The sequence below is a fragment of the Schistocerca piceifrons genome, chromosome 11 (assembly GCF_021461385.2).
Source record: "Schistocerca piceifrons isolate TAMUIC-IGC-003096 chromosome 11, iqSchPice1.1, whole genome shotgun sequence".
Classification (NCBI taxonomy): domain Eukaryota; kingdom Metazoa; phylum Arthropoda; class Insecta; order Orthoptera; family Acrididae; genus Schistocerca; species Schistocerca piceifrons.
In genome coordinates, this window is record NC_060148.1 from 150,436,720 (window position 1) to 150,461,996 (window position 25,277).

Consider the following 25,277-nt stretch of genomic DNA (forward strand, 5'->3'; position numbering starts at 1 on the left):
GGTGCACTGTGCTGCCACCTACTTTTATTAAGTACATAATGTAGAGTGAATACTGCTCAAAATGTCACACTGTAGTAGTAATTTCATAAAACATTACAAGTGCCCATGGGTTTTACTCCATCACAGTGGAGTATGACACATGTCTCATGTCATATGACTGCACTAATTTGTAACATTCCACCATCAATTGTAGAGTTGATGAGAGATGTATTTCTGCAGATTGCAGCTTGAATGGTTAGACTGCTACCAGCAGCAGGTCCTATCTGGCCAGACTTGATATTTGAGGTGTTCTGTGGTGGCCCATACTGGCATTCTGCTGGTATGACATCTATGCAAAAAGCGGAGATCGACAGAAGGGAAATGCGGAATATGGGACAATATCCCATGGCATTCTATAAGATCAGAGCGAACATGCACATTACACGACAGATGCCAGTGTGTTTGGCAACATCAGCATTAAACCTTCGTCGGAAAGCTATCATTAGAGGTTAGTTTTTGACTCTCTAATTAAAGGTAAACTGATAGTACACTATATGCTCAAAAGTATCCTGACACAACGAAAAACATACGTGTTTCATATTAGGTGCATTGTGCTGCCACCTACTGTCAGGTACTCCATATCAGCGACCTCAGTAGTCATCAGACATAGTGAGAGAGCACAATGGGGAGCTCTGCGGAACTCACGGACTTCGACCGTGGTCGTCTGATTGGGTGTCACTCGTGTTGTACGCCTGTACGCGAGATTTCCACACTTCTAAACATCCCTAGATCCACTGTTTCCGATGTGACAGTGAAGTGGAAACGTGAAGGGACACGTGCAGCATAATAGCGAACAGGACGACCTCGTCTGTTGACTGACAAAGACTGCCGACAGTTGAAGAGGGTCTTAATGGATAACAGGCACACATCTACACAGACCATCACACGGGAATTCCAAACTGCATCAGGATCCACTGTCTAAGACGTATGCGTTGCCGGCGATGGGCAAGGCACAGGAGAGTCTCTGACCAGAGAGCAGTATGTAGTTAGTTGTTGCTCATCGCTAGTCGGCAGTATAGTCTGGGAGACGAGTCTTTGGTATTGACAGCTCGGTAGCGTCTTTCCATTGCCTAGCGACCGCAGGCAGGCAGCCAATGACGGCCTGACTTTGAGCGGGTAGCAAGGGCCACGTTGCCGCTCTGAAACCCGGTCGCGCGCGCTTATGAAACTTACCAGTGTCTCGCGTGCAGGCGGTGCGGTCGTTCGTCGTTTGTCTGAAGTTGAATTCGCAGTTTATTTCGTTTTTGTTGTTTTTAGTGTTTCTTTGTTTATGTTTCGTTGTAAACAATGTCTAGTGCGGCGGGTAGTACCAGCCCAACACAAGAAGTGAAACGGAGGAAGAAAAGTGTGCTACACACCTAGGCCCGTGAATTGGTGTGCTCTGTGAGGGATTACTTTCAGAAAGAAAAGGACAAAGGTGGGCCCTTAATTCCTGTTGTTCAGGTTGTGAAGAGAACTGCAGCAGCATTGAAAATAAGTAAGAACACTGTTGTAAAGATTGGGAAAGAACAGTATAGTGTAGATTGTGACGAGAGTGGCACAACAAAGCTGCACACACCAGGAAAGAAGCGACCGAGAAATAAGCAGGTGACAGCTTTGGACGATTTTCAGAAAGACGCTATTCGTCGTCATATATACAGCTATTATAAGAGAAGGGAACATCCCACTCTATCTAAATTACAGGTGTCGCTTCAGAAAGACGATCTTTTTAAAGGGAGCAAATTTTCATTGTGTACAGTGTTGAAAGACATAGGCTTCAGCTATTCACTGTTTAACGGACGCAAAATATTAATGGAAAGGACAGATGTAGTTGCATGGCGGTGCAGATTTCTGCGCAGGATCATGGGTGTGGAATTCGAAAGTATAGTGTGGTTAGATGAAACTTGGGTCAATGCCAGCCATTCTTTACGTAGAGGCTGGAATGATGGAACGCCCGAGGAGACAATGGCAGTGCCTGTTGGCAAAGGAGGGCGTATTATTGTCTTACATGCAGGAACATCGAAAGGTTTTGTGCCAAACTAGTTGAAAATGTTTCGGTCAAAAAAGACGGGAGATTACCATGAAGAAATGAACAGTGTAGTATTTCAAGAATGGTTCGAGACATCGCTTATGACGAATCTGACAAGTCCATCAGTGATTGTTATGGACAATGCGCCTTATCATTCCGTTGTTGACGATAAGGCACCAACCTTAGCAACAAAAAAAGACGATATCATTCAGTGGCTGAAACGGCGAAAAGTAGATTTCAGAGAAGATTTAAGGAAGGCGGAACTGCTCGAAATTGTGGAACAAAAGAAACCCCAATTTCCAACATATATAATTGACGAGATTGCTAAAAGGCACGGGCATGAAATCGTTCGGCTTCCTCCATACCAAGGTCACTTCAATGCAATGGAAGGAGTGTGGGCGCAGATAAAAAATTACTTTGCTGCAAACAATAAAAAATTCACGATCTCTAAAGTGGAAACTCTCCTTCCAGCAGCTATCAATAAAGTGACAAGCGAGACGTGGGCTAAAATTGTAAACAGCACTGCAAGTGCCATCAGAGAGGCGGCCAAAACCGAAGGGGTTGCGGAAGAATGCATCGAAAATTTAATTATACATCTGGGAGAGAGCAGTGATAGTTCGAGTAGTGCTGAGGAAGACAATGTCAAATCAGATTCTGACAGTGATGTGAGTGGTGTTTTTCCATTACAGTAACTACAACGTATTCAGGAATGTAAGGAGGGAGTTTGCTATCGATCTACAACCAGATCATCATATTGTGAGTACTTTCTTCAGATTATAACTCTTAATACACTGACCAATTATTCTGTAGCTTGTAGTAGAACAAATTAATAATGCTAATACTTAACAATGGAAACAAAAACTGCTAATGTTCAACAATTTGCGAAAATAGTTTTCATTTCAGCTGTGAAGTTTAACAAATAATGTTTCAGCATCTTAGATACTTGTACTAAATAGCTCTTATCAGTTTTCGAGTTAATATATTTCAAGCATCAACTTTAAATAATTTCACGCGTACCAATACGACTTGTATTTTGTCTCGCTTTTATTTCTGCTGCTAGAGAATGCGTGTAGCAGACAGGGCGCCGCGTGCTGTGAGCCACGTTCGGCAACAACGCCGTCTGCCCGCCGGAACTGTCACTACCAATCACTCGTCTCACGTCTTGTGTAGACTGCGTGGGTGGGCAGTAGTCGGCAGTTGTGTGCGCGTGTCGGCGCGTGTCGGGAATCTGCTCTGGTCGAGACTCTGGAGGATGAGTATTATTCTAGAAGGTAAAGAAGCAGCCTCGCGCATATCTAGTAATGTATGTTAAATGTCATCAATTTGTTTTAAAAATGCCCCAATAATAATTTTTATAATATAAAGTAATTTTTTTTAAAAAAACTTTCATTTCAATTCAAAGATTTTATCCAGTGAATAATTAATTCCTTTCACGAGTCACAAAGCATAGGCCAGCATTGCACGGAGCTGTGCGGAAAAGTTTTTATGTAAGAGCAGATGTATTCGCAGTTTCTACTGAGGTAAGAATTTTTTCCTTTTTTTAATTCAGAATACAGGGCCGAGGCGCAGCGCTGCTGTCGTCATAAAATTTACCAGGTTACTGAATTTTTTTTATTATTTCCGGGTTTAGGAATTGAATTTTGTGGTTACATTAAATGTGAATGCATTTCTGCACGGAGACTATAAATGGGAACCAATTTTTGTTCAGAGGTTACAATATTTAAAATTCATTTAATTATTATTATTGTGCGGAGGTTACACTTGGTTCATGGTTCATCATTCATTTAATTAATATTTTTTTGTGGGGAGGATACAACTGCAAGTACTATGACAGTTAGGCGGGGGGTGATGAAACTTCGACTTCATGGTCGAGCAACTGCTCATAAGCCACACATCACACCGGTAAATGCCAAACGACGCCTCGCTTGATGTAAGGAGGGTAAACATTCGACGATTGAACAGTGGAAAGACGTTGTGTGGAGTGACGAATCATGGTACAGAATGTGGCGAACCGATGGCAGGGTGTGGGTACGGCGAATGCCCGGTGAACGTCATCTGCCAGCGTGTGTAGTGCCAACAGTAAAATTCTGAGGCGTTGGTGTTATGGTGTCGTCGTGTTTTTCATGGAGGGGGCTTGCACCCCTTGTTGTTTTGTGTGGCACTATCACAGCACAGGACTACATTCATTTTTTAACCACCTTGTTGCTTCCCACTGTTGAAGAGCAATTCCGGGATGGCGATTGCATCTTTCAACACGATTGAGCAGTTGTTCATAATGCAAAGCATGTGGCGGAGTGGTTACACCACAATAAGATCCCTGTAATGGACTGGCCTGTACGGTGTCCTGACCTGAGTAGCATAGAACACCTTTGGGATGTTTTGGATCGCCGACTTCGTGCCAGGCATCACCGACCGACATCGATACCTCTCCTCAGTGCAGCACTCCGTGAAGAATGGGCTGCTTTTCGCCAAGAAACCTTCCAGCTCCTGACTGAACATATGGCTGCGGGAGTGGAATCTGTCATCAAGGGTAAGTGTGGGGCAACACCATACTGAATTCCAGCATTATCGATGGAGGGTGCTAAGAACTTCTAAGTCATTCTCTGCAAGGTGTCCAGATACCTTTGATCACATAGTGTACAACTGATGATGTTAGGTGTATGATGTAGCAAAATATTCCTCACACTGGCATATACTAGTAGTAATTTCGGTAAACATAACTGCTGTGGCCTTCTCCACCAGACATCACGGCGCCTTCAGTATCGGCGACCGAACTGACAGCCTGTAGCCGCGGGTCGCCCGCCTCGCAGGCACACCGAAGCACTACACAACCGATAGGAAATATTGATGAACGGCCACAGCAACAACCACAACAACAACACTACAGCAAAGACACCGGCGGCCCCCAGGGGCCACTACCGGCCCACATAAACATAAGGAAGAGGTTGCAGCAGACCCCGGAACTATTTTCACAGTTCGACCACGTGATGGAAAATAGTTGTGAGGTACTCATCCGCCGAAGCGCTATGAAGGCCGGCGCTCGGCCGTACATCGGCAGTTCATCGACCGCCAGCAGACTTGGATAGCTGCTGCCCCGGCAGCACGGCTCGGATCTTCTCGCTGGTCTCTGGATTAGGCTGGGTATATCGGAGAAGTCTCTGGTGGACACTAGTAGGAAATTATTCGTCTTGTTTTCTATATTATTCTTGTATGTAGTTGTGATTCGAAGACGGATCACTATTTTGTGTTGGCGTTATACTTGGAGAAGTTGTTTTGATTAATTGAACAGTCCAATAAATTGTTTTGGACTTTGATCGTTAATTTCTTCTGCTTACGCAGACATATCAATAACAATCGCCATTGTTTCATTCTTGCAGAGTGGAGTAGCATTCATGTCTCATGTGACATATATAGTTGTGTGTTGTGATTGCACAAATTTGTAACATTCTCCCATGAGTTGTAGAGTTGATGAGGTACGTTTTCTGGCAGACTGGATGCTGAGATGGTCAGGATACAGTCGGCAGTGACTGTGGTGACTCCTGCCACTTCACTGCTAGTATGAGGACTAGGGAAAAGCAGAGGTCGACAGAAGTGAACAGTGGAAGGTGTGCTATGCCTGTTGTATCAGAGTGAACACTCACCTTACATCACAGTTGCTAGTGTGTTTGCCATCACCAGCATTAAAGCTTTCTGGGATAGTATTGGTTAGAGTTGGTTCTTTGACTGTCAAATTAAAGATAAATTGATAATACAATTGCAGATGTAAGGTTCACACATGTGTGATTATTGCTTATGGCGTGACATTGTGATTAAATAGGGAAGGTATTCCACCATCTACAGTGAAGTTAGTTTTGTCTGATATTTCATACTCAAGATTCTTTCTAACCATTCGGCTTAAATGATATTAATCTCTATAGTTCGTAGTTTGTGCTTGTTAGCATAGCATCGTATATGCTGCCACCAAGGACATATCAATAATCAAATATTGTGGAACATTAGTTCAAACAACTCATAGGGTTTGAGCTAGATGACTTCCTTGACAGCCACCATGTAACCATCTGTGCACTGAAAAAAAAAGGCTGTGTTCTTCTCTCAAAATGTTAGCAGCTGATGAAGAAACCACATAACTGCATTTGCATCAGCTATTTGAGCAATGAATGCACCAGGTGAAACTTGAGTTTCGGAGAGAGAACTGCTGTCTTTTATTATTGAAGGCAATATTTTTCAGTTGCTGTTGAGTTCCTAAAGTTAGCTCAGGAAATATTTTTTTGAACTGTTTCGTCTAAAGAAAGGTTTGTTATATTGGTTTATTGTTATCATTCTTGTTGTGTTATTAGATCAGTTCTACCTGCTACGTAACGATAGGTGCAAATGAATGAAAGTAGGACAAATTTTTTATGTTCTTTATTTTGAAAGAAAGGGAAAATAATATATGGAGCTAACGTTGTTACACATCTGTAGAACTATAGAACTGGTAGCTTCATGTTAGCAGCTGTACCAATTGCTGATGGTTGTTCTTCCTGGCAAGCTGACGGGGGGTATTCCCCTCATCGTCCCTGGCCTCCTTGTTGGCTCCAAACTCCAGCAGCTCAGTTGCCACTTCTAATCGGCCCTCTCGTGCCGCACAGTGCAGCGGCGTAAGTCCCCATGCATTTCTGGCGTTGGCGTCAGCAGAGGATCTCAAAAGAAGCCGCACCACAGCTGCAAGGCCATCATTTGCAGGTGAATGCAGAGGCGTGTTGTGCCTGATATTCCGGGCATTCACCTCTGCTCCATTCTCCAGTAGACACGTCACCGCTTCCACGTGTCCCTCCCATGCTGCCCAGTGCAGGGCAGTGCTCCTGTCGCCGTCCATTGCTCTCACGTCTGCCCCCGCTGCTAGCAGAGCCCTCAGCTCTTCCATTACACCACCATGAGCTGCCTGGATAAGCCTCCTGCCTTTCTCGTCACTAGAAAGGCTCCTGCACATGTCACAGACATTATTACACTCTACTATCACACACACACACACACACACACACACACACACACATACACGTACCTGGTGATCAAAAAGTCAGTATAAATTTGAAAACTCAATAAAGCATGGAATAATGTAGACAGAGAGGTAAAAATTGACACACATGCTTGGAATGACATGGAGTTTTATTAGAACAAAAAAAAAAAACGAAGTTCACAGAATGTCCGACAGATGGCGCTGGACAGCAAAACGTCAGTGACTGCGCATGACAATCGTGTATAAAAAGAGCTCCAATGAGAGAGAGAATCAGATGCACCAGCAGTCGCAGCATGTTGACGTTACCTGAAAAGGTGCTTTTAGTGAAGCTGTACTGTCAGAATGGGGAATGTGCTACATCAGCGTTACGATGCTATCGCCATAGGAAGGGGATTCGAACGGGTAAATGTCCGTTGACAAATGCAGCTGTGGCGAGAATGATTTCAAAGTTCGAGGCCACGGGTTGTTTAGACGATAGACCCCGTAGTGGCCGACCAAGCACAAGGAGTAATACTGCTGAGACAGTTCAGGAAGAAATAGAGACTGTAGCGGGTTCGTCTCTGCACGGGGAAGTCGGCGTTCGTGCAGTCGCACGTCGCACCAGCATTCCATACACTACTGTTTGGGTGGCACTGAGGCGTACCCTCCGATGCTATCCGTACAAAATCCATCGGCATCATGAACTGTTAACTGTCAACTTAGTGAAGTGGAGGGCATTTGCGGTGTGGGAGTTTCAAAAGATGACGGTGTGTGTGTTGGGGTTGGAAGATGACGATTGGTTGAGTAACATGTTGTGGACCGACGAAGCTCATTTCACCCTCCGAGGGTCTGTCAACTCCCACAACTGCAGAATTTGGGCTACTGAAAATCCTATAGCTGTCGTGGAAACTCCATTGCATGACGAGAAAGTCACGGTATGGGTTGGATTTACCACATCTACCGTTATCGGGCCTTTTTTCTTCGAGGAAATGTGTGATTCTGGTTTTGTAGCTGCTACAGTGACGGGCGAGAGTACGCCGAAATGTTACAGAATCGCGTCATCCCCAGCCTGGCTGATAAACACCTGCTGGAACGTACGATGTTAATGCAGGATGGCGCTCCACCCCATATTGCTGCACTCGTGAAAGATCTCTTGCGCGCGTCGTTTGGTGATGATCGTGTGCTCAGCCGCCACTTTCGTCATGCTTGGCCTCCCAGGTCCCCAAACCTCAGTCCGTGCGATTATTGGCTTTGGGGTTACCTGAAGTCGCAAGTGTATCGTGATCGACCGACATCTCTCGGGATGCTGAAAGACAACATCCAACGCCAGTGTCTCACCATAACTCCGGACATGCTTTACAGTGCTGTTCACAACATTATTCGTCGACTACAGCTATTGTTGGGGAATGATGGTGGACATATTGAGCATTTCCTGTAAAGAACATCATCTTTGCTTTGTCTTACTTTGTTATGCTAATTATTGCTACTCTGATCAGATGAAGCACCATCTGTTGGAGATTTTTGAACTTTTGTATTTTTTTGGTTCTAATAAAATCCCATGTCATTCCCAGCATGTGTGTCAATTTGTACCTCTCTATCTACATTATTCCATGATTTATTCAGTTTTCAAATTTATACTGACTTTTTGATCACCTGGTACATACATTTAAGTAGATTCTTCTGGTTTTCATATACAGGGTGAGTCACCTAACGTTACCGCTGGATATATTTCGTAAACCACACCAAATACTGACGAATCGATTCCACAGACCGAATGTGAGGAGAGGGGCTAGTGTAATTGGTTAATACAAACCATAAAATAATGCACGGAAGTATGTTTTTTTAACACAAACCTACGTTTTTTTAAATGGAACCCCGTTAGTTTTGTTAGCACATCTGAACATATAAACAAATACGTAATCAGTGCCGTTTGTTGCATTGTAAAATGTTAATTACATCCGGAGATATTGTAACCTAAAGTTGACGCTTGAGTACCACTCCTCCGCTGTTCGATCGTGTGTATCGGAGAGCACCGAATTACGTAGGGATCCAAAGGGAACGGTGATGGTCCTTAGGTACAGAAGAGACTGGAACAGCACATTACGTCCACATGCTAACACCTTTTAATTGGTCTTTTTCACTGACGCACATGTACATTACCATGAGGGGTGAGGTACACGTACACACGTGGTGTCCGTTTTCAATTACGGAGTGGAATAGAGTGTGTCCCGACATGTAAGGCCAATAGATGTTCAATGTGGTGGTCATTATTTGCTGCACACAATTGCAATCTCTGGCGTAGTGAATGTCGTACACGCCGCAGTAAATCTGGTGTAATGTCGCCGCAGGCTGCCACAACACGTTGTTTCATATCCTCTGGGGTTGTAGGCACATCACGGTACACATTCTCCATTAACGTACCCCTCAAAAAGAAGTCCAGCGGTGTAAGATCAGGAGAACGGGCTGGCCAATTTATGCGTTCTCCACGTCCTATGAAACGCCCGTCGAATGTGTACCTCACCCCTCATAGTCACAGCCATGTGACAACTAACTGCAGCGAGCCTAACAGACACTATCTACATTGTGACATTACGAATAGTGTGTTGCATGTCATGAGATATAAAGTGCTGGAAAGTATAGGTAAACCAAAGGCAGTTAAGAACAAAGTCATTCTGCCGAGAGGGATGTTACACCTGATAATGGAAATGTGTGACGAAGGCCTCCCGTCGGGTAGACCGTTCGCCTGGTGCAAGTCTTTCGATTTGACGCCACTTCGGCGACTTGCGCGTCGATGGGGATGAAATGATGATGATTAGGACAACACAACACCCAGTCCCTGAGTGGAGAAAATCTCTGACCCAGCCGGGAATCGAACCCGGGTCCTTTGGATTGACAGTCTGTCGCGCTGACCACTCAGCTACCGGGAGCGGACGTTACAGCTGATAAATCCAACATATACCAACCAAACACTCAGTTCTCTTACTGTAAATTTCATAACTAAATATAGATGCTGATGTCACTAATTCATCTGGAAATGAGTTAGTACAAACAAACTGATTATGCCCTCATACAGTTCACATATTCAAAACGGGCATTAGAGTTCTGAGAATTATGTGAGAGAGTTCTTAATGTTCCTTATCAAGTGGCGAGACAGTCATTGTGAATTTTGAAGGCCTCTACAGCGGTCATGACTATAGGTGCTTTTAACCCCCACGGTCCTCTCCTAGGTGTGGCCTTGGTGGGGGTGATGCAACTTTGGCTTCCTCTGGTGTGTGCACCAGTTTACACACAACATGACATGGAGGCACAACATGACATGGAGTGATAACAAAGGTAGTATTTCATTTTAAAACACACAAACTGGTGACAGATGTGAAAGCCACGTATAATGATCCTACAAGTGCGCGTCAGAGTGAGAGTTATGGAATCGGACACTCTCAGATGGAGCAACAAAGGTGATTTACACACAGATATCCATGTCGGTGTCTACCACCACTGCTGTTCTAATGGTCATGAGTTGCAAAGTAGTTGGGATCAGTGACGTTGGTAGACACTTTGTCCTTCATGTTCATTCACTATTATTGTGAATTTTCTTTGCTCTGAACTTAAGTTAGCAGCTCATTGCCTCATCATTTTTTTTCAATGAAAGGACCCCATGCTCGGTTCATGTTCTGGAAGGATGAGTTACTGGGAGTCTACATTATGTGTGTTGGGATGTTTCTAAATGTACTTCTGTGCGTCTAATTCGCCGTGTAAGACGTGTATATTTCTATTGTTTATTGTCAAATCACAATTTATGAAAGATGTATATATTTTATTAATAGGATTAAGTAGGAATAATTAATATTTGTCATGTTGGAAATAATTGTGGTAGCAGGGAATGTCTGCACCAGAAAGCATTGTTGGCAGGATAAGCGGCACTTTAGCGTTCGAAGTCAGTAGTAAGCGAGAAGTGAAGTGAGTCGGTAGCAGGTCTGAAGCGAGAGGTTGAGAGGAGCGGTATGCCTGCCAGCCGCTAGCTGTGATTAGCGACAGATTATAAAGGGATGTACAGAGACATCAGCTAACTATTATGATAAGAGGAACTAATATTATTGAATTAATTTTTTGAGAAACTCAAGACGACATGCGAGACACATTGTTACAAGGAAAACCGACCATGCAAAAAAACTATATGGCACCCAATAATCCAGACAAATTAAAGTCATAAAATATTTTAGCAATAATTGATTCAGGCCTACCAATGTGCATAATTAACGAAGACACATTTAACAGATGCAATAGCGATAATGATTATCCAGTATCCAGTATCCCGTTACACAAAACTAAGTTAAGGGAGCATTTACGGGAAAAATCAATGAAGTCAAAAGACAGACATAATTAAAGTTTGTTTTTGCAGGGCAAGCTTTCCAGAGCAATTGTTGGATAGTTCCACATTTAACAACTGATATAATATTAGGAATGAATTTTCTCGTACAGTATGACGCAAAGATTGACTTTAAATCGTCATACCTAACATTACAGAAGGAATACAGTGAAGTGGTAGTGATATTTCAAAACATAGTATCCTCAGAAGAACAAAATATGCACAGGATCGAGATTATTGCAGATTGTAAAGATAACGATTGAATCTCACATTATACACGAATACACATAATAACGACATGGCAGAGGAACAGGAGTATAATGTATTAGAGACAATTACACGCACGGTTGGAGACAGTATAGCAAAAGACGACACAGAGCGCACAGAATTAGAAAATATTCTTGTGCAACATGAAACTGGTTTTAACAATGTTCCAGGAAAGATGACAGGATTTATGTCCGAATTTCAGGTGAAACCACATGAGACTTTCAAAGCAAAACACTACCCAATCCCGCATATATACACAGAAGCAATTAAGAGAGAGTTACGAGCAATGATTGATCAGGGTATAATTGAACCAGCAGCAACCCAGTATATAAATCCATTACACATCGTTGAAAAGAAGGATGGATCACTCCGTTTATTTTACATTCACGTGAGGTTAATAAAATAATCATTACAGAAACTGACCGACCACAGACGTTAGAAGAGTTACTGCAAAAGTTTCATGGCACTTCCATATATACCACCCTCCATCTCAAATCAGGATTTTGGCAAATTCAGTTGCATCCAAATTGCCGAAAGTATACGGCATTCATTTGCTTTGGTGAACGTTACCAATTTTGTAAACTTCCGTTTGGACTAACTATTTCGTCTGCAGCCTTTATACGATGCATGAATACAGTTCTCCCACAGGATCTTAAAAACAAAATTACTACATGTGTAGATGACATTCTAATCGCAGCAGAAAACTGGGAACAGCACAACTACACCCTTGAGCAATTACTGAATACATTCCAGCAAAATGGTATAACTATAAACCTCCGTAAATCTGAATTTGGAAAAGCCTCAATAAAATTTGTAGGTCATATTTTCACAAACAGGTATCGCACCAGACTCTGACAAACTGCAAGCATTGAAAGATATCGACGTGCCAACAAATAAGAAGGCACTTCGGAGCTTTTTAGGCCTTATTAATTATTTTAGAAAATTCATTCATTATAAAGCATTAGACACACCCTTGCTATACCAGCTCACAAGTAAAAACACAGTTTGGTCATGGAATGAAGACGCTGAAGCTGAATTCGAGAATCTGAAAGCTTTACTAAGGGCACCTTTGTTATCGCATCCTGACCCAACACAAAACTTTTCCATTGCAACAGATAGTTCAACTACAGCACTAGGAGTACATATTTTCCAGGAAGTAGAGGAGGGCGGTAAGACAATCGTTAAACATATTGCGTTTGCAAACAGGATACTTTATCCAGCAGAGCGCAATTACTCTGTAACAGAATTAGAGATGCTATGTGTAGTATGGGCATTTAAGAGATTCCGTCATTATCTATATGGCAGATACACCACAGTATATACCGATCACCGAGCAATCCAGTTTTTATAATCAGCAAAACTTACGCATGATAGATTAAGCCGTTGGGAATTATATCTACAAGAGCTCGATTTTACTATTGTACACATTCCAGGCACGCAGAATATTGTCGCCGACGCACTATCGAGATCTATTCAGCATAAACGACTAGAGAAAGAAAATACCTTCTGCTACAACAACCATAGCATTATGCATATCAAACAAGTAGCTTTCGAAAACTTTATATCATCAGCATTACAGGACATAGAGAGAGAACAGCAGAAAAATGAAACATTAAAAGAAATTTTAACGCTTTGGCGAGACAAGAGCAACGCAAAAATCAGACATAATTACACTATAAATCAAAATATTTTGTTTATTCGCTCGTACCCAGACGGCAACAATTGGCTTTTATGCATTCCAGAAGGGATCAGAAACAAATTGATATGGTATACGCACCTAAGCTATGCTCATTACGGAGCTAGGAAATGCTTTCTAATTCTTCGACAAAATTGTCACTTCAACAATATGGAAAAACACATTCCTGTAAGATATGTCAGAAAGCTAAATCATCTACAGTATCACATATTCCACCACTGTATCCCATCATACCGGGTAAGTTAAGACACATGGCAGCAGTAGATCTTTTCGGTCAAATCCCCAGAACAAGTAAAGGTTATAGTTATATTCTAGTAGCCGTAGAACTGACATCCAAATTTGTAACATTTTCTCCACTAAGGAAAGCGACGGGCTAGATCAGTATCAAGAGCAATTGTAAGAGATTTTCTATCAATAGTAGGACATGTACAGAAGGTTATTTCAGATAACGGACCGCAGTTTAGGTCAGACATATGGAAACAAATGTTAGAGAGTAAGAACATAACACCAATTTACATATCAAGATATCACTGTTCTTCTAACCCATCAGAAAGAATAATGAAAGAGATCGGGAAACTTTGTAGAATTTATTGCCACAGAAAGCACACAACATGGGACGAATACATTTCACAGTTTCAGGAAGTAATAAATGCAATAGCTAATGAGTCAACGATGCTCTCACCAACTGTAATACTGACGGATAAAGACCCACCGAGTAAACTTACTGAAATGATTACTTTTCCAAAGAAGGGTAGACTTCGTCATTGTGAGATAATAGACATGGCACTAGCGAACACTAAACGAGCTGCAGATCGTCGGAAGAGACAGCAGAAGCAGGTAAGTAGATTACGCAAGTACGAGATTGGCGATAAGGTACTAGTCCGCACCCATTATCTGTCACACGAAGGGAAGAAACGATGCAAAAAATTTGAACTTCTATACGCAGGACCGTACAGATTTCGAAATATTCCGCACGCTAATGTAGTACACACTGAGACACCCAGAACAAAAATCTCGAGAGGAAACCATCATATGTCAAACATAAAGAAAGAAATTCTTAAAATAGAAAACAACCTTCTTACAGGGATACATATAGGCAGAGTATAACAATGAGCTTTTTGACACATTCCAACAAGCCCGAATACAGTGAGCTACTAATGGGCCATTTACGTGCACAACCGGTCACCTCGATTCGACCGCAGATAAATACACTGAACATTAATAGCAGCCTTAGAAGCGTTCTCGCAGGACATTTATTTCACATTATGTAAGGTAAGTGAAGCAATTAACAGGGCTACTTTAAAAGTAAATGTATAACACGTACAAATAATTTTCATACAGTAGTAGCAATTAGATGTATTCTTTAACCCGTGCATGCAGCATTGTTGTCATAGTTCACCAAAATAAGCGTAGTTTTAATTATAATATAAGTATTGAATATGGAAAGATGTGGATAAATGCTTTACAGGTCATGCCGAGAGCTGACTAAGGACATCACACACATCCATGCCCGAGGCAGGATCGAACTTGCCACCGTGGCGGCCGCGCGGTTCTAGACCGTAGCGCCTAGAACCGCTCCGCCACTCCTGCCGGCTGAGTTCACGACAAGTCCCCCATAGAAACTTAAGAAATGTCCCGCATTGCATATTGCCCCCACTGGCTACATTCACAAACACTGCGTGTTTACAGCAGCTGCCTTACTGACCAATGGCATATCCAGACACAACCATCAATGAAGTGGTAACATGAAGTGTGGTTCATTCGCCCATTTGATACATTCGCGTTGACATATTGTCCAGTCTCTATAAACCTATGCCCAAAGCAATTTTAACTGAAGACTTCATTCGGTCAACATGTGAATACGTTGACATCATCTCCTGCTGCGTCCCATGTTAAACAACGTGCACTGAACAATGTGCTCCAAAACATTTGTGCCTGCTCCAGTAGTGTACTCTAGTCAACAAATCTGCCACAGATCACCACCTATAATACTTGACTGAGTGGACAAGCCTCCAACCTCCACATTCTGTGACGAGACATATGCACTGAACAGCTTTTAATTCACTCATGTCTTCGCTATCCTTTAGATACTCTCCATAGATGCTCAGGATAGCACCATGCATATAGTCGATGAGCTTCGACATCTCCGAAATTCCCATTCACACGCGCCAGGTTATAAGAATCTGCCATTTGTCAAAGTTATTTAGATCAGTGGACCTCTCCTTTTCAGGCCCATACCACCACTAAAATGATTACCCACTCGCCTCTGATCTGCTTATACACTTTCACTACCGTGTCATGTGCCCACAACACAGCCAACTAGCATACAGTCTACTGGTGGCCAGTGGTCATGCTTTGGTTCCTCAGTTTATATATATATTCTATGCAATGTACTCCTGCCTTGGACATACATGTAAGTGTAATGGCCATGTACAACCCATTAAGAATTCATTGTCCCAGGAAGGGGAAACTTTATTGACACATTCCTGGGGTCAGATACATCACATGATCACACTGACAGAACCACAGGCACATAGACACAGGCAACAGAGCATGCACAATGTCGGCACTAGTACAGTGTATATCCACCTTTCGCAGCAATGCAGGCTGCTATTCTCCCATGGAGACGATCGTAGAGATGCTGGATGTAGTCCTGTGTAACGGCTTGCCATGCCATTTCCACCTGGCGCCTCAGTTGGACCAGCGTTCGTGCTGGACATGCAGACCGTGTGAGACGACGCTTCATCCAGTCCCAAACATGCTCAATGGGGGACAGATCCGGAGATCTTGCTGGCCAGGGTAGTTGACTTACACCTTCTAGAGCACGTTGGGTGGCACGGGATACATGCGGACGTGCATTCTCCTGTTGGAACAGCAAGTTCCCTTGCCGGTCTAGGAATGGTAGAACGATGGGTTCGATGACGGTTTGGATGTACCGTGCACTATTCAGTGTCCCCTCGACGATCACCAGTGGTGTGCGGCCAGTGTAGGAGATCGCTCCCCACACCATGATGCCGGGTGTTGGCCCTGTGTGCCTCGGTCGTATGCAGTCCTGATTGTGGCGCTCACCTGCACGGCGCCAAACACGCATACGACCATCATTGGCACCAAGGCAGAAGCGACTCTCATCGCTGAAGACGACACGTCTCCATTCGTCCCTCCATTCACGCCTGTCACGACACCACTGGAGGCGGGCTGCACGATGTTGGGGCGTGAGCGGAAGACGGCCTAACGGTGTGCGGGACCGTAGCCCAGCTTCATGGAGACGGTTGCGAATGGTCCTCGCCGATACCCCAGGAGCAACAGTGTCCCTAATTTGCTGGGAAGTGGCGGTGCGCTCCCCTACGGCACTGCGTAAGATCCTACGGTCTTGGCGTGCATCCGTGCGTCGCTGCGGTCCGGTCCCAGGTCGACGGGCACGTGCACCTTCCGCCGACCACTGGCGACAACATCGATGTACTGTGGAGACCTCACGCCCCACGTGTTGAGCAATTCGGCGGTACGTCCACCCGGCCTCCCGCATGCCCACTATACGACCTCGCTCAAAGTCCGTCAACTGCACATACGGTTCACGTCCACGCTGTCGCGGCATGCTACCAGTGTTAAAGACTGCGATGGAGCTCCGTATGCCACGGCAAACTGGTTGACACTGACGGCGGCGGTGCACAAATGCTGCGCAGCTAGCGCCATTCGACGGCCAACACCGCGGTTCCTGGTGTGTCCGCTGTGCCGTGCGTGTGATCATTGCTTGTACAGCCCTCTCGCAGTGTCCGGAGCAAGTATGGTGGGTCTGACACACCGGTGTCAATGTGTTCTTTTTTCCATTTCCAGGAGTGTAGTTATTAACTACTCATTCAAATTCCTGGTGCAATTTGAAATTCAAACAACCAAAACATGTTTAATATGAGCACAAAAATTAACTATGTATTGTCTAAAGACACTGTTCCCACTTACTCTACTTTCCAGTCGAGAGAGCGCAATAATACTCACTAAAAACACAATCTTGAGCTGCGCCATTATACGTCTCACATATTTTAAACACGTTGATGTTTTACTGTTTACTTTATCTTAAGTAATGCTGCAGTTCTATTCACACAAATAACAAAATGCCACCTTCATAGTGGAATGCGTACAGGCAAATGTGCAACAGTGATGGAAAATTCTCTCCAGTGTCAATTTGATGTGTGTGGGCAAACTTTATTCAATCGCGTTCAGTTTGCATTCACTTGCCCTTGTGTTTGCTCATGTTTGACTGGCTGTCGGTCTTTCAGCCAACCATTAACAAAAGTTCACGGTCCTCTTTGCTTTGGTGCTAGTAGTACAGAAAGTTTTTGTCTGCTGTGTTGTTTACTTTCAGTTGTTGGAATGAGTTGTCTGAGCTATGGAGCTATCTAAACAAAACATAATGTTACCCATACAAGTATATTAACATCACAGGTGCTGGTGTCCTCCAATAGATCCTCATATCAAATGCCATAGCGAACCAAATATAATACATAGAAAATTGCCGAAACACTGTAAGACCTTACTGGGGACGCCAGAAAGTCAATAATAAAATAAGGCTGGACATCAGGCGTGCATCCGGCATGAATGGAGTGAATAAGCATACGATTTCTAATTCTTTTTATTAATGTCCTTGAAGGTAAGTAAGTAAGTGTGAACATGTATCTATTAGACTCATTAAAATTAAAAATATAAAAAATAGCGGCTCGTTGCTGACGTTCATCATATCTGTAATTGCATACCTGATATATTACTGTCCCCCCAGGAGGTCCGAACTCTTTTGTGGATACGTGCGTAGCGAGCACGGGACCCTGAGCTAATGTGGCCCTCCTTCCTTTCCGGGCTGCATACCTTCCTTTTCTGCATCCTTTCCCATCCCCCATCCTCGCCCCCCTCTCACCTCCGCCTCTTTCCTTCCCTTTTTCAGCCGGCCGGGGTGGCCGTGCGGTTCTAGGCGCTACAGTCTGGAGCCGAGCGACCGCTACGGTCGCAGGTTCGATTCCTGCCTCGGGCATGGATGTGTGTGATGACCTTAGGTTAGTTAGGTTTAATTAGTTCTAAGTTCTAGGCGACTGATGACCTCAGAAGTTAAGTCGCATAGTGCTCAGAGCCATTAATACATTATTCCCTTTTACCCCTCTGGGAATATGTTCAGTGCCTACGTCTGGAGACGGACACTCGAAACTGCACCACAGTCTCTCTTCTTCGCTTTTTCTGCTGGAAAGTCTTTGTCCTTCCTTTGTCCTTCTCTTTTCCTTACCTCTTCTCTTTACCCATTTCTCCGCTGCGGCGTTTGAGACCTGTCTTCTTTCCTGTCTTGTTCCTCCCTTTCTCTTTTATCCTCCGTGTGTGTGTCTGAAGGCAGATCCACGCATTACCATGCGTAGCCGGTGACGGGGTAACGCGTAATTCCCCACCCCAGGTAGACAGGTAGGACACGTACGCCCCTGGTAACGGCCAGGCCCAGGGAGGGGTGATTACCCGAGCTGATACCTTCCAAAATGCCGATTGGTCCCTCTGTCTGTTTCTCGGGAGGTGTGACCTGAGGTGTGAAGAATCACCTAAGGCGGGAGTGTCCTCAGAGAGGGCCCCCACAAGGAAGGAACGCGCCATCGGAGACGCCGGTAATCATGGGGGATACTTTTGCAATGGTTTCCTCATAATCTACTATGTCTGCTCACAAGCCTAAGTTCTAGGAGTCTCAGCCACGAACAGTTCTTCCATCGATGCCACAGTTCCTTGATGTTTCTCGGTCGGATGAAGGTCACGACTTCTCCACGGTCAACCCTTCCATTATTCAGAAAGGTGTCGACGCAATTACAGGTCCTGTAAAGTCTTGTTCCAGATTACGAAATGGCACCTTGTTGTTAGAAATAGTCGCTGCCCTCCAGACACAAAAATTGCTGCGTGCTTCACTGCTAAACACCTCCCCTGTCCGGGTGGAAGCGCACCACACTGTAAATTCATCACCTGGGGTGGTTTATACACACTCCCTCGACGGACTGTCTGACGAGGAAATTCAAAACTACCTGTCCGACCAGGGCATAACGGCTGTTCATCGACTCGTGAAAAGGGTTGACACGAACATCGTTCCCACCTGTACTGTCTTCTTGACATTTGACAGAGTTCATCTCCCATCGACCATAAAAGTGGGCTATGAGATATTTTCCGTCCGCCCTTACATCCCAAACGCTACGCGTTGCTATCAGTGTCACCGGTTCAATCAACCAGCCAGTCCTGTTCCAATCCGGCGAAATGCGTTACGTGTGGCAAGGATGCCTATGAGGATGCTTGTCCACCTCCATCCCATCGTTGCATCAACTGTATGGGTGACCACTCTGCTTCCTCTAGAGATTGCACCATTTTTAAAGACGAACGGCTCATTCAGGAAATCAGAGTGAAGGAAAAGGCTCGAGAGTTATTCGCCAGTCGAAAGCCCACTGTTCCTCACACAGGTAAATACAGCACTGTCCTTGCCTCTCCTCGGCCAACAAAAGAGGCAGCCACGCAGACTTGTGATCTCACCTTTAATGCCACGGTTGTCAGATCGGCCAGCACAAAGATCGCCCATTCAACCTCCCCACTCTCGCCTGCTCACTCTATGGCTCACCCTTCAGCGGGTTGTGCTAAATCTCGATCCCCAAAGTCAGACACCCGGACTTCCAAAAAAGAGCCTACTCGTGAAGATTTTTGACATATCCCAGCTACACAACCATCAGTTCCTCCTTCGTCTCAACGTCTTGTCTCCAAGAAGGCTAATAAGAAACACAGTTCCTCTCCTTCTCCGCCACGGCGTGTCTCATCTACAGCACCACCTAGCGGTAACCGCCTTTGGCCGTCTTCTGTGACGCCGAGGCGCACTGCTGGCACCGATCAACTGGCCGATCGCTGATGGAAGGAGCTGCTCCTGAACAACCTATGGATCAGGATCTTTTGCCTTCAGCTGACTGCCATTCCACGCTGTCGGTCGCAAGCTCTGAGCAGTCGTTGAGTTGAGGGCAACCTTGCTCACATTCTTCCATTTTCTGTCCACCCTATGTCCATTATCCATTGGAATATCCGCGGCATTCGAGCCAATCGGGATTAATTGTCGATACGCTTACGATCCTACTCGCCAGTCATCTTCTGTTTTCAGGAAACAAAGCTGCGTCCCTGCGATCGCTTTGTTTTCCTCCCATTTTCAGTCAGTCCCATTTGATCTCTGTTGAAGGCACTCCAGCACGTGGAGGATTCATGATTCTTCTCCATGATACTCTCCATTATCACCCAATCCACTTAAACACTTCCTTCCAAACTGTCGCTGTCCGTCTTTCTCTTTCTGGATACACCTTCCCTCTTTGTACTGTATACATTCCATCGTCGACACCAATGGCATGAGCTGATTTCCTTCATCTTCTTGGTCAGCTTCCGCCCCCATATTTGATGGTTGGGGACTTCAATGCCCACCACCCACTTTGGGGATCTCCGCATCTCTGTCCGCGTGGCTCTTTATTCATAGATATCTTCCACCAAGCGGATCTTGTTTGCCTCAACACTGGGGACCCTACATTTTTGTCTGCCTCCACAACAAATTTCTCTCATTTGGACCTTTCGGTCGGTACTGTTCCGCTAGCTCGGCGCCTCGAATTGTTCGCTCTTGCTGATACACATTCGAGTGACCACTTTCCATGTGTCCTTAGATTGCAGACACAACTGCCATATATGCGCCGGAGATACTGGAAGTTTGCCCAAGCCGATTGGACACTTTTTTCGTCTCTAGCGACATTCGATGTCCGTCACTTTTCTAGCGTCGACGATGAGGTCACTCATATTACAGAAGTTATTCTTACAACTGCGGAACGTTCAATACCTCGCACCTCCGAATAACCCCGGTGCCTCCCAGTTCCTTGGTTGAACGAAGCATGCCGTGACGCAATACGTGAGCGGCGACGTGCTCTTCGTGTTTTCCGCCACCATCCTACTTTGGCCAACTGTATCCACTATAAGCAGTTCCGTGCGCGATGCCGTCGCGTCATCCGCGATAGCAAGAAGGCAAACTGGGACTTCTTTACTAGCTCATTTAACACCTTCACTCCCTCCTCGGAAGTTTGGAGTCGGATTCGACGGTTATCTGGCGCGCCTAGTTTCTCCCTGGTCTTTGGGCTCAATGTCACGCATGATAAATTAGTGGACCCCGTCGCAATTTCTAACTCATTGGGTCACCACTTTGCTGAGATTTCGAGCTCTTCAAATTACCCGCCAGCGTTTCTCCCGAAGAAACGTGCAGTGGAAGTGCAGCCTCTTGCTGTCTCCTTTCAAAATCGCGAAAGCTATAATACTGTTTTATCCATGCGGGAACTCCACCATGCACACTCTTCCTCTCACTCTTCCGCCCCAGGACCGGATGATATCCATCTCCAAATGTTGTTACATTTATCATACCATACTCTGCGTTCCCTCCTTCACCTTTATAATCGAATTTGGACCGCAGTACTTTTCCCAGACGATGGCGGGCAGCTATCGTCGTTCCTGTCCCGAAACCTGGAAAGGACAAACATCTACCCTCTAGCTATCGCCACATTTCTCTCACGAGTAGTGTATGTAGGGTTTTGGAGCGTATGGTGAATTGCCGTTTAGCCTGGTGACTAGAGTCCCGCAGTCTTTTAACACCTGCCCAATGTTGTTGCCGAAAGCATCGTTCTGCAGTTGACCATCTTGTTGCTCTCCCCACTTACATCATGAACAATTTTCTCCGGAAACGCCAAACAGTAGCAATATTTTTTGATCTGGAGAGAGCTTACGATACCTGTTGGAGTACAGGCATCCTCCGCAGACTGTTCTCTTGGAGCTTTCGAGGTCAGCTGCCCCCTTTTCTTCGTGAATTTATGGCAGAGCGCACATTTAAAGTGCGGGTGAACACTACTCCCTCCCGTACTCTCTCCCAAGAAAACGGGGTACCCCAGGGCTCCGTGCTGAGTGTTGTACTGTTTGCCATTGCCATAAATGCAATTATGGATTATCTCCTTCCTGATATCTCGGGCTCCCTCTTTGTGGACGATTTTGCGATCTACTACGTCTTCAAGGATGTCTCGATCGCCTCCACTCTTGGAGCATCAAAACCGGTTTCCGCTTTTCTCCCAGTAAGACCGTTTGTGTTAATTTTTGGCGTCGTACGGAGTTCTTCCACCTTCCTTACATCTAGGACCTGTCTCGTTTTCAGACGTCGCTAAATTCTTGGGTCTTATGTTTGACAGAAAACTGTGCTGGTCGCCCCACGTTTCCTATCTTTCGGCTCGCTGTCTGCGATCCCTCAACACCCTCCGTGTCCTGAATGGTACCTCCTGGTGAGCGAACCGAGTGGTCCTTCTCCGCCTCTATCGCGCGTTAGTGCGCTCGAAATTGGATTATGGAAGCATAGTTTACTCCCTTGCTCGGCCGTCTATTCTTCGGTGTCTCGACTCTATCCACCACCGTGGATTACGTTTAGTGTCTGGGGCTTTATACACCAGCCCTGTGGAAAGTCTTTATGCTACTGAATCTCCGCTGTCCAATCGGCGAGCTGTCCTTAGTCGCTGTGCTAGCCATCTGCCTTCCACGCCTGCTAATCCTGTCCATGACATTTTTTTCGATGCCTCCTTGGATTTAGGGTATTCAGGCCGCCCTTCCACCCTACTACCACTGGGAGTCCACTTCCGTCAACTGCTCCATTCTCCTTTCTTCCACTTTCCTAAGACTTTCTTGACAACTTGGGGTACAGCACCGCCTTGACTCCAGCCCCGGACCTGCCTGCTGCATGACCTTTGTCAGTTTCCCAAGGATGGTACCCCTTCTCTTGTTTATCGTTGGGCATTTGGTGCTCTATGCGCAAAAATGAAGGATGCCACATTTTTTTACACTGATGGCTCCAAAACATCGTTTGGTGCTGGGAGTGCCCCCAATCGATTTCGGCTTCCCGACCAGTGTTCGGTTTTTACTGTGGAGCTTTATGCAATTCTCCAGGCTGTCCAATATATCCGTCGCCATCAGCGGATACAGTATGTTATCTGCTCAGATTCTCTCAGCTCTCTCCTCAGTCTCCAAGCTCTCTACCCTGTCCACCCTCTGGTACACCGGATTCAGGACTGGCTCCACTTGGGGGTCGTCTCTGTGGCGTTCCTCTGCATACCAGGACATATTGGTATCTGTGGAAATGAGGCGGCCGATATAGCGGCCAAGGCTGCAGTCTCTCTTCTTTGGCCAGCTATTCGCATGATTCCCTTCGCCGATCTACGGAGCGTTTTATGTCGTCGTGTTGCTCTTTTATGGCACGCACATTGGTCGACACTTCCGAATAATAAATTGCTAGGACCTCTTCCTCCCAACCTCGTCGTCGGGAGGAGGTAATTTTAACTAGACTCCGGATAGGGCACTGTCTTCTTAGCCATCGACATCTTTTAAGCGGCGATCCTCCCCGACTCTGTCCCCACTGCTCTCAGCTGTGGACGGTAAGACACATTTTAATTGAGTGCCCCTATTTTACTCCGTTACGCGCCCGTCTACAGCTATCGCCTGATATATCTTCCATTTTAGCAGATGACACGCGCTCAGCTGATCGCGTCCTTGAGTTTATTAGTGCCAATGAGATGACGTCAGTCATTTGAAGCTATTTTTTGGGGACAAACAACCCCTCTTTGTAGTGGTTTTTTAAGCTTTCCTTCTGATTTTGGTTTTCCCTTTTTTTGAGTTTCGCTCCCATTGCTGCCGGTTTCCAGTTTCGATTGTTTACCATTTCCTAAGTCACAGACCGGGCGCTAATGACCGTAGCAGTTTTGCGCCCTAAAATCATAACAAAAAAAATCACTGTTTCATTAGAGATATATGATGATCAATAAAAGCTGCTTATCTAGGCTCTCCCTATCTGCCCTCTCATGAACTATATAGCAGATTTTATTCAGCAAGCTATGTGACAGGTCCTATGTATATTTCAAATGTCATTTACAGTATTTTAGTGATATTATCTCCGTTACACATTAATAAACATTATAAGTACTTCACATATGTCACTGCAGGTCTCAGAAACTATGTCATGTATGGCAACTACCAAATTACATAATAGTTATTATAACTGTGGCAGTACTAGCCGTGGAAAGTGCAAGGCTGGAGCTAATGCCAGGGCCACTGTAACCACTGGATGTAGTGTGGCTAGCTAAGATATACAGTGTGTTAGAAAAAGGTATGGCCAAACTTTCAGGAAACATTCCTCACACACAAAGAAAGAAAAATATGTTATGTGGACACTTGTCCGGAAACGCTTAATTTCCATGTCAAAGCTCATTTTAGTTTCGTCAGTATGTTCTTCTACCTACGCCCAATGGAGCACGTTATCGTGATTTCATATGGGGTACTCTACCTGTGCTGCTAGAACATGTGCCTTTACAAGTACGACACAACATGTGGTTCATGCACGATGGAGCTCCTGCACATTTCAGTCGAAGTGATCGTACACTTCTCAACAACAGATTCGGTGACCGATGGATTGGTAGAGGCGGACCAATTCCATAGCCTCCACGCTCTCCTGACTTCAACCCTCTTGACTTTCATTTATGGGTGCATTTGAAAGCTCTTGTCTACGCAACCCCGGTACCAAATGTAGAGGCTCTTCGTGCTCGTATTGTGGACGGCCGTGATACAATACGCCATTCTCCAGGGCTGCAAAAGCGCATCAGGGATTCCATGCGATGGAGGGTGAATGCATGTATCCTCGCTAACGGAGGACATTTTGAACATTTCCTGTAACAAAGTGTTTGAAGTCACGCTGGTACGTTCTGTTGCTGTGTGTTTCCATTCCACGATTAATGTGATTTGAAGAGAAGTAATAAAATGAACTCTAACATGGAAAGGATGCGTTTCCAGACACATGTCCACATAACATATTTTCTTTCTTTGTGTGGGAGGAATGTTTCCC

The 25,277-nt window shown here is 45.0% G+C and overlaps 1 protein-coding gene across 1 annotated transcript in view; it reads right to left on the reverse strand.

The window, feature by feature from the left end:
* Nucleotides 1-6,527: 6,527 nt before the first annotated feature.
* The window catches only part of LOC124719834 (poly [ADP-ribose] polymerase tankyrase-1-like), a 45,346-nt gene continuing 26,596 nt past the window's right edge, over nt 6,528-25,277 (reverse strand). Inside the window, exon 3 of the mRNA XM_047245021.1 lies at nt 6,528-7,008. Coding sequence (XP_047100977.1) covers nt 6,528-7,008 — 481 coding nt within the window. The remainder of the gene's footprint in view (nt 7,009-25,277) is intronic.